The sequence below is a fragment of the Phacochoerus africanus genome, chromosome 5 (assembly GCF_016906955.1).
Source record: "Phacochoerus africanus isolate WHEZ1 chromosome 5, ROS_Pafr_v1, whole genome shotgun sequence".
Lineage (NCBI taxonomy): Eukaryota > Metazoa > Chordata > Mammalia > Artiodactyla > Suidae > Phacochoerus > Phacochoerus africanus.
The window spans coordinates 8,490,574-8,501,323 of record NC_062548.1 but is presented as its reverse complement, the minus strand read 5'-3'; the positions used below and the strand labels follow the sequence as shown (position 1 = coordinate 8,501,323).

The 10,750-nt window shown below is 44.2% G+C and overlaps 1 protein-coding gene across 2 annotated transcripts in view; it reads right to left on the bottom strand.

The window, feature by feature from the left end:
• Positions 1–1,234: 1,234 nt before the first annotated feature.
• LOC125127082 (cytochrome P450 3A29-like) overlaps positions 1,235–10,750 on the bottom strand; it is a 30,490-nt gene continuing 20,974 nt past the window's right edge. The window contains exons 10-14 of one of the 2 annotated variants that reach the window (XM_047779621.1): positions 10,589–10,749; positions 8,005–8,231; positions 7,393–7,395; positions 5,804–5,966; positions 1,235–1,682 (exon numbers count right to left, since the gene is read on the bottom strand). In XM_047779621.1, the coding sequence (XP_047635577.1) occupies positions 1,587–1,682; positions 5,804–5,966; positions 7,393–7,395; positions 8,005–8,231; positions 10,589–10,749 (650 nt within the window). In that variant the 3' untranslated portion in view covers positions 1,235–1,586. The remainder of the gene's footprint in view (positions 1,683–5,803; positions 5,967–7,392; positions 7,396–8,004; positions 8,232–10,588; position 10,750) is intronic. The other variant, XM_047779620.1, reaches the window with a different exon arrangement.

Here is a 10,750-nt window from a genome sequence, read left to right as displayed (position 1 = left end):
GCTAAGGATCTAATTGGAGCTGTAGCCGCTGGCCTACACCAGAGCCACAGCAGCGCGGGATTCCAAGCCGCATCTGCCGCCTACACCAGAGCTCAAAGCAACGCCAGATCCTTAACCCACTGAGTGAGGCCAGGGATCAAACCTGCAATTTCATGGTTCCTAGTCAGATTCGTTAACCACTGAGCCAGGTCAGGAACTCCCTACATTGAGTTTCAATTGCTGCCTCCACGGGGTTTCTTCTGATTTCTCCCTTTTTGAATCACTGACTCTCTTCTCCAACAGAGAAGAACTGGGTTTCCACCATCTTAATATATTTACTTACTTGATCAATCTCCCTTTATGGAGCCAGTCCCAACTTTACTCCTTTACACTCATGGATGCCCCCCTCACCCTACTTCTCCACACCCTATTTAGGCTCTGGTTGCTCTCCCCAGGTCACCCTTATGAGTGGACACCCTTCCCACTTTGCCTGGGTCCCCACACTCATGCCAGGCTGTTGTCCGTGTGGACAACCTCTCCTCCCTACTGGTCTCGGTTGGAGCCACTGTTCTCCCTTCTCTGCCCTGCCCTGCAGTGTTAGATGTTCACCTTCTGGCTTTAGGACTGGATTACCCAGAAAGGGAAGGCGAGGCAGGGAAAGGAAAGGCAGAGAAGGGACAGAATAGGAAACGGAAGAGCCCTGCATAGCTTCTGATACCAAGTGAAGCTGGTTAGTGCTGGTATCCTCTTTGCCCAAACTGTTGACCCGTTAACTATCTTTTATTCTGCATCCATTGGGTTATGGCAGTTGGGAGGTGAGGATGGAACACAAAGAGGGGTATGAAAAAACATCTTTCCTGCCTCCTAGAAAAATCCAAGCAGATGAGATGAAAACATTCAATCAAAGCTAGGAAACTAATAAGTGTCTCCGTTGAGTGTTGCAAAAAATATGTGCTCCAAAAAAGGTAGATTTAAACTATGAATATACTTTCTAAGCAATAGTCAAAGTCACAGTGGATTCACTCTTACTTATTGATACATCAAATCGGAGTTTAGAAAAAACTCCACCCACCAGTAACTGTGAGGGTCAAAAGCATTTCCTGATTCCATGGTATACATTCCCCCTAATACGTGTGAAAATATCAGGGAATACTTTTGTGAAGAGATGTTTATTGACTTGATCAATATGATACTAATTTAGAATATTTGAAATAAGATCCATGATACGTCATCATATCTGTCACACAATCACCCTTATTTTCATTAAAGTTTGTTGATAAAAGTTGTTGAGAATATTTTCGTTTCAATCAGTGCTCAGAAGAAGAAGGTGGTACTAACTGGGGGTGGATGGAGATGGTCTCATGAGAACCCAAGAAGCTGAGCCTACATATCTGGCCCTTATTAATCACCTCTTTCAAATGACACAGGATATAACACTCCACATAGACAGTGAGAAGCTAAGCAATGTGCAGAATCTCTAATCATCCACCAAGGGCAGTAGGTGAAGCCCATCTTCATTTCTGGGCTTCATCACAAAGGAAATCAAGGTCTCTGATGCTTTGGGATGCAGCTTCCTTGAGGAACCAAGCCCGAGTCCTTAGGGAGAGTCACGCTCCACTTAATGTCCCATCTCGTGGCTCAATCATTAGAACAATGGGTTTCTCTGGTTGCATAAGTACTTGAGGACTTAATTTCAGGGGAATCTGCAAAAATTAAACAAGCACATGAGACTAATAAAGCAGGGCCCACAAAGAAGCAAAGTATATAAGAGACCTTGTAGACAATCATGCTATACAAACCTGTAACAGCTGGTTTTAGCATCATAAACCATAAACCTTGCTTCTTTTTATAAAAACTACAAATTCAATGTATTTAATAGATATAAGAAGAGTAAAGTTATCTATTTTTCCTAGATTGAATTTTAATAGTTGTGTCTTTCAAGGAACTGGGCTAATTTACGCATAAACTATACGGAGTAAAGTTGTTTACAGATTTCTCTTATTATCTTTTTTTTCTTTGTCTTTTGTCTCTTTATGGCCATACCTGAGGCATATGGAAGTTCCTGGACTAGGGGTTGAATCTGAGCTGCAGCTGAAAGCTATACCACAGCCACAGCCACACCAGATCCAAGCAGCATGTGTGACCTACACCACAGCTTGCAGCAATGCCTGCTCCTTAACCCTTGGAGTGAGGGAAGGGATTGAACCTGCATCCTCACAGAGACTTTGTTGAGTCCTTAACCCACTGAGCCATAATGGGAACTCCTTGGCTTTTTTTTAATGAAAATAAATTCCTACCAATTGAGACACAATAGTCTTACCAGAGTACATAAGCCTAAGGTGTACAGCATAAGGATTTGACTTACATCTATCATGAAATTATTACAAGTAGTTTCATTAGTATCCATCAGCTCATATAGATACAAAAAAAAACAAAAACCCACCATTGTTTCCTTGAGATGATAACTCCCAGGATTCATTCTCTTAACAACTTTTCTATACAGAAATGTTACCTCTAGTCATCATATAGAATATGGTCCACCTAGTGCTTATTTATCTTATAACCGGAAGTTTGTAACTTCATCCAATCTCCCTTCCTTATCTTTGATTCTTTATGCTTATTCTATAAGCTGTACCAAGAAAGACACTGAAGACTTCATCCATTATTCTTTCTACAACATAGCTATTGAGCACCTATTCTGTACCAGGCTGGAGACAAAATCAGGTTGGCTTGTGTTCTTTTATGTAATGTAAATTTTAAGTACAAAGGATGAGGTTGGGTTTTTTTTTTTTTTTTTGGTTTGTGTTTTGTCTTTTTCGGGCCACACCCACTGCATATGGAGGTTCCCAGGCTAGGGGTCGAATCGGAGCTGCAGCTGCTGGCTTACACCACAGCCACAGCAACACAATATCCAAACCGAGTCTGCAACCTACACCACAGCTCATGGCAATGCCAGATCCTTAACCCACTATGTGAGGCCAGGGATCAAACCCACATGCTCATGGATACTAGTCGGATTTGTTTCTGCTGAGCCATGACAGGAACTCCATTGAGGTTTTTAAATTTAGCAGATTGAGGCGTTACGCAAACTCTCTTGAGCTACGTAAAGATAATTTCGTGTCCATTGAAACTTGTAAGGTAATCCTAGTGGGAATTACCCACATTTCTGGTTTGGACCATTCTCAACTTCCATAGAGTCCAATCTCCTCTCCCAGTAGAATCCATGCAGTTTCATGATGGAGAGAGGTCATTGTGAAGAGGTCATTTCTAACCTCTGGCTCCCAAGTATCGTGCAAATGCTGAACCTCTGAAGACCTGCAGTGTTTTGTCTGACACTTTTAGCCCCATTCTCACCCTGTCACTCCTTCAGTGTAGGGGGAGCCCACAGAGTGACCTTCTAACTCAGTTCACTGAAGGGCACGCAAATTGTCACAGAGGAGAGAAGCCCCAGCCTGGGGCTGATTGGGTGGAGCTTGCAGGGGGCATCTGCCCTTTCCAGGTGTGCCAGAGGCTCCCTTTTTCTCAGGGCTGAGCCCTCCGTCTGTGCACACATACAGGATGCCACACAGACGCCCACAAATATCATGGGGACCATCTGTGTCCTCCTCTTCCCTGAGAACCTACTCAAGGGAGCAGCTGCTTCTAAAGAGCCCGAGTCCTAGAAATAAGCCTTATTATAGGGCCGTGCTTGCTATGAATCAATGATTACTATTTCTTTCTTTCTTTCTTTCTTTCTTTCTTTCTTTCTTTCTTTCTTTCTTTCTTTCTTTCTTTCTTTCTTTCTTTCTTTTTTGTCTTTTTGCCTTTTCTAGGGCTGCTTCCTGCAGCATATGGAGGTTCCCAGGCTAAGGGTCTAATCGGAGCTGTTGCCACAGGCCTACACCACAGCCACAGCAATGCGGGATCCTAGCCGCATCTGTGACCTACCCCACAGTTCACAGCAACACCAGATCCTTAACCCACTGAGCAAGGCCAGGGATTGAACCCGCAACCTCATGGTTCCTCATCAGATTCGTTAACCACTGCGCCACGACGGGAACTCCAATGATTACTGTTCTTTGTGTTCTATAAGAGAGTTTCCACAACCTTCTATAAATTTAATACCCACCTTGTCATTTTAAAATTTCAAGTGACATGCACATATTTCCCCTGCAGACAGACAGACACACACAAGAGGCATGTACACAAATTTCATTTGTTAAATTTCAAAAGTTCAAATTTCAAGATTTGTATCCCAGAACTATAATCAACTGCACATCTAACTACTTGAGCATTTGCCAGATGACTGCCAGGTGTCATTGGGAGTTTATAACATGAGGGACTAGAGTTAGAAACACTCTTTGGTATGAAGAAAACATAGGAACCAGACTGGATGGTTCAATGACAGCATTAAGTTAGCTGACAGGACCCGTGATGCCAGCCTGTAGTAGCTGATGACACAGCAGAGGGGAGAACGGGCTCTGGACTGGATGGAGACAGCTCCCTGGAGGGGCTCGGTGATGGAACTAGAACATGAAGGGTGAAAACACAATGGGGAGAGAGAGGGAAAAACACACATAGAGTTATTACTGGAACATAAAGGGAGCCCATTGTGAAGGCAACAGAACCCTGGAAGGTGAAGGGACTGTGGGATCCTTCACATATGGCAGAAATGCTTTCAAGCATGGATTCTCACCTTGGCTGCATGTGAGAATCAATGGGGGTAGTTGAATGCAACATTCTGGGTAAATTATTTTAGAATATCTGACATGATCTAGGCATCAATATTTTTTAAAGCACTGCAATAATTTCATTATATAGGAATTCCCGTCATGGCTCACACTCCCGAACCCAACTAGTGTCCATGAGAGTGAGGGTTTGATCCCAGGCCTTGCTCAGTAGGTTAAGGATCCAGCGTTGCCATGAGCTGTGCTGTGGGTCGCAGATGCAGCTTGGATCCCACATAGCTGTGGCTGTGGTGTAGGCTGGCGACTGCGGTTCCAATTCAACCCCTAGCCTGGGAACCTCCATATGCCATGGATGCGGCCCTAAAGAGACCCCCCAAAAAATACATTATACAAGCAGTGACTGACAATAGATGAGTTCTGTGAGTTCTGATGGAGAAGAACACCATTTAAAAGTCTAAGGCACAAATGAACCTTTCCACAGAAAAGAAAATCATGGACTTGCAGAATAGACTTGTGGTTGCCAAGGGGGAGAGGGAGGGATTTGGGTGGCTGGGGAGCTTTGGGTTAATAGATACAAACTATTGCCTTTGGAATGGATTAGCAATGAGAGCCTGCTGTGTAGCACTGGGAACTATGTCTAGTCACTTATGCTGGAGCATGATAATGTGTGAAAATAGTATGGGTACATGTATGTGTAACTGGGTCACCATGCTGTACAGTAGAAAAAAAAATTGTATTGGGGAAATAACTATTAAAAAAAAAGTCATGATGCAATCGCTATACTCATGACTGCACACACTTCTTCCTTCCTGTGGACTTGACACTAATTTAAAACATTGTTGAGGTTCAAAAGACTGTGAATAATCACGTCATGTTAACTCCATTGACTCTAGAGGGCCTTTTTAATCGGGTCTTTACAAAACCACACACTTAGCCCTCCATTGTTGAAGGACCCTGAAAGGTCACAGATGGCTCCAAATACATTCAAGTCTAATATGACAAATTCTCCTTGGAAGAGAACACACACACACACACACACACACACGCACACGCACACGCACACGCACATGCACACGCACACGATGTCTATCTCTCTCTAATATCCGTTAAGAAAAAAGACTTACAATAAACACAACCAATGAAGATTGGTAACCAACCTGTGTTTCTTTGCAAGGTTTGAAGGAGAAGTTCTGTAAGACTTTGACAGCAGCAAGTTTCATGATCATGAGGGCAAACCTCATGCCAATGCAGTTGCGGGGTCCAGTGCCAAAGGGCATGTGTGTGTAAGGATTTATGCTGTCCCTGTTCTTCTTACTGAACCTGGTTACATAACAGTGGATAAACCACATTATTAATGAAACACAAAAACTGCAAGAGCTTCCAGCGAGGTTTTAACTTAACTCTTCAACCAGCAGCATAGGGGGTACTTCTGTGGGCTGGGCATTGAATCCCGCTGTGAGTCTCTTGCTCTGAGAATGGAGAGCTCCAGACTCTTCCCTCTCCCTTACCCTATAGAAGCTTTTAGTCCTGTGGAGGAGATGAAATGAATGCTTTTTTGGAAAAAAAAGAAAATCTTTCAATGTTAAAAATTACAGTCAGGGTGGTGAGATGTTCAAGCTCTGAAAGGCACATGTGACATGAGATTGAAAAGAATGGGGTTCCTGCCTCCGTGAGCACGTATGTTGGTCGTGTGCTCATGGAGGAAGGAAACAGGAGAATCTCCTCCCAGTATTTACATGGTCATGTTCCCCCTGTATTCCCTTCCTTCTCGCCCCCTGTGCAGCAAACACAACAAAGTCCCTGCCATCAGGGAGCAAAGAGTCAGGGGCTATAAAAGACTAGATCCCAGCGAGGGCTCTAAAAAGTTCCCTCCAAATTTTGCTCATGGCACACAAATGGGAAGAAGCATCAGCTCCTTCCAGTGTCCAAGCTGTGTCCAGGCCAGACCTTGGCTCTGAATTCTCACAAGCAGATGCTCAGTCCCTCCAAGGAGGACATCTCAGACGTCTGAGGGCAGAGGACATCTCCACAGAAGGTCAGCAAATATTGAGAAGAAGGAGCTGGCCCAGGACTGCAGCCACAGACAGCACCGGAGCCTGGGTGCACCTCTGCCCTCAGTGAGACTCCTTGAACCACAGGGATGAGGCCTCTCGGTCCCCAGCCTGCATCTCACAACAATGCTGGAGGAAACAGTAGATGATGTTTAAAGAAATGAAATGTGAGAATGTTGGTGATGAATTCAGCGTTAACAAGACAGAAAAATGTGAAGGAAATAAAAACATATACACCTAAAATAATATAGTCATATAATCAGGCATATGTATACAGGCATTCATTCATATATATATATAGATCATATATCTCATATATTTAGATAGATATACACACATAGAATTTTGTTAAATTGAAACCATGTACCAGCCCCTAAGTCCTTGTGTTTCGAAGTAAAAGCCTTTTCCTTTAGCCTCCCAGGCCTCCCCTCAGTCTCAAAAGGCTGACTGGAGAGCCAATGATTAGGAAATATTATAGCTAAAGACCAGTTAAAATAGTCTCCATGATGTTTCACCCTGCCTTGGCCCAGTAACTTATTATTAATATTTACTTTCTAGTTAGAGTTATATTGTACCTAGTGTTTTATTTTGTAATGGAAACACTCCCTTTCACCCCTTCTGAGTAAGCAATCTTCTTTCCAGAGAAAGAGTTAAGGAATAATAACACCGAAGACAACCAGAAACCATCACTGGACCGACTGATGCCAGACTGGACCACTCTGAAATGGCCTATGGAGGGAGGATAATACAGACACCTTCATCAATAACTCTGTCTTCCGAGCTAAACCCGTCAAACCCCTTGTTATCCCCTCTCAAGGCAGGTACACGGTTTTCAGGCATTAGCCTGCCACGGCCTCCTTTGCCTGGCAAAGCAATGAAGCTGTTCTTTCTGCTTCACCCAAAACTCTGTCTCTAAGACTTCATCGGTTCTGGTGCACCGAGGTCGCATGTGGGCTACAAAACCAAGCAAGCAATTCAAAACCCAAATTAACTATCATGCCATTCTAAGTTTACAAGAATCCATCTACACACAGAAAAACGTCCAAAAGCACATAATCGCATTATTTGTAAGGCCTCTCTTAAGGCATTAGAAAATGTAGAGGGCTATGCTTTTCTTCTTTCTGGCCCACAGTGTGTAAAATTTGACACAAAAAAAATGATGACTCTTAAGAAAAATGTCAACCAGTAAAAAGATGGGAAGATAAATGCTTTACAATCACCTATTTGGTCCCCTACAATAAGAGGCATCTAATATGCTGAAACCACTCTGGTTCGGGGGGGGGGTCCCCTTGCTCTGGTTCTCCTACCTTTCAGGATGGAACTCCTCAGGCTCTGGCCAGTGCCCTGGGTCTTGATGAATCGTGTAGATCGGCACCATCACCACGGTCCCTTGGGGAATGAACACGCCATGGATTTCCACATCCTTCTTGCAGACCCTCTCCAGTCTAGCCGTAAGTGGGAACAATCTGAGAGATTCATTCAGCACCATGTCAAGATACTCCATCTGTTCCAGGGACTCATACGTGGGAGGTGCCTGGAAGAAGGAAAGAGAGTCTGATAAGCTGAGATTTCGGATCAACCTTCAACTCGGTCTCCATAGCCCTACTAGAATGTTGGGCACTCCAGAATCGAATTTAAGTGGGTAAAGGACAAAGCATGTACAGACATTTAAGATCCATAATGTCCTTTGACCTGCTCTGTGGCCCACTGAAATGTCAACGGGAGAACATGGGGATCATCTCCTAAAAAGAACCTGAAATCCCTCAAGTTACCACAGAACGTGTTTTCTGTCTTATGTAAACACATGTGACTAATACACCATGATCCCTTCTCCTACATGAAATAGGTCAAATTCACCGTTTCCTTTCAAAAGGGAGGCCACGCGTCTGTACGAAGGAAAGAGAACGTGCAAAAGAGCAAACCCACTATTCAACATAACATTTTTTTCTTGAGAAATCTCGTTGGCTAATTCTTTGTTCCCCACATCTAACATCTGAAGATAATGTATGATATTAAAAAGTCTTTAAACAATTTGGAGAGAAATGAGTTCCTTACTAAACCAAATTTGCAAAATGGGGTAAGATGGGTGCTACCAGGAACAGAATTTCGGTGCCAGGGAAAGTTACAAGAGGATCAGAGCCCCCTCCCCCCACCTCAGCCGCACCCTCTGTGTCTGGAACAGACCCCTGTTGCCCCTTCAGGTTTGACTGTAAGGTCTGAAGGTCTAAACAGGCCACTCCAGGCCCAGAGGCCAGGTCTTCTCACCCCACCAAGAATTCCAGTTTGGGCAGAGATCTGGGGACAGCAAGGGTGACACGTGGCTGTCACATAGTATTACAGTTAAGGGGCAATGCTGTAGAGGGTGACAAGGCCCAGGAGCCAATACTCTGTCTCCCAGCTTGGCCTCTTCACCACTAGGCACACCGCAGGTGCATGGAAGTGCTTCATCTCTCTGTAGCTCAGCTTTCTGAAATGCTACATGAACGTAATCAGAGGTGACACTTCCTAGGGTTGAGTGGCAGAGATATTCTCTGCTCCCCAGTATCCATGTGGTCCCCCTATTTCCCAGCCCATGTGAAATTGTGGGAAACCAGCTTTGCCACTGGGTTGTGAACCGAGGCAGTTATGTCAGTTCAGGGAACAAACACTTGAAAAGCCAGTGCTCAAGTTCCCTATTCCCCAGACAATAGGAAGACCTCATGTCCAGATAATGCAGCTCCAGGATGCTGGGCCCTCCTAGTCCATTTCCCTGAGTAACTGTGTGGGGCAGAGTTCCCACTCCCACCCTCCACTGACCATCTGTGCTGCACTTGGAGATGGGGTTAGAAGTAAACCTTTGCTATGAGAGCTCTGAGATTTGGGGGCTCATCTGTTGCTGAGGCATAACCTAGCCTCTCCTGACTAATGCAGAATTTTATGAATGTTAAATTCATTTATAAATAGAAAACATTTAGAACAGACATACACAGCAAAATGCAAATGTTGGCCAATAGTGTTGTTGTCACTGTAAGTATCACTATAAAAAGGGGAGAACACAGTGCTTTAGCGATTGTCTATTGCTTGGTGACCACCTTATTGCAATGGAAAGAATTCCAACGTGGGGTTTACAAGAGAAGACAGATCATCTCTAATTAGGTTGGTGTCACAATGTGTACTTTGTAATTCAAAGACCCAGGCCTCAGAAAGCTCATGAGACTTGTCAAAACCACAGTCAGGTCTCATATTCTATGAGTATGTGCTACCCTATGCCCTTTCCTTTACCAGGCTCCTCCTAGTTAGCAGTTTGCCCAGGGTGGTAGATTAACTTAGCGGTCCCAGTTCTCCACCCCTCCCTGTGTCCATACGCTTCACCCTCTCATGTTGTGGCGCCTTCTCTTTTTGACGCTGGCGTCAACCAGATGGCTTGCTTTGAATCAATGGAAAGTTGGCTCACTGTGATTCAAGCAGAGTTTTGAAGGCACCAATTGGGCTTTTGCTTGTGCCATCTCCCATGGCCTTGAAAAGCAGATATGTGGAAATTGAAAGGCAGGAGAAGCAAACGTGGCATAGAGTCAACCTAGCCAGCTTAGATCAGCTAACAGCTAGGCCAACGCAAGTCCAGCCAATATCAATGGATTACCAAGCAGGCTAGAGCATCAGATGCTAACAGTTAGATGCCACTGAGGTTTTGTGATTTTTTTTTTTACTTGACGTTATAGTGATAACTGATAGGCCAGGACTCACACTTTTTGCAAAGAACTTATATTGCTGTGAGTAGCATGCATTACTCATGCTTTTCCCACTTTGTTTTTGATTCTTTAGATTCCTCCTAAATGGCACAGCTGAAAATTTTGATGCTTATGCTTTTTGCAAAACTCTCTCCCTCCCTCCCCCAAGGTATCTTCTACTCACCTTATTGGGAAAAGTCGCATCAATCTCCTCCTGCAGCTTCCGCTGGACATCAGGGTGAGTGGCCAGTTTATAGAAAAGGAAGGAAAGAGAATCGGTAGTGGGCTCGAAGCCAGCAAAAATAAAGATAATACTTTGGGCCACCATTTCTGGGTCAGACAGAGC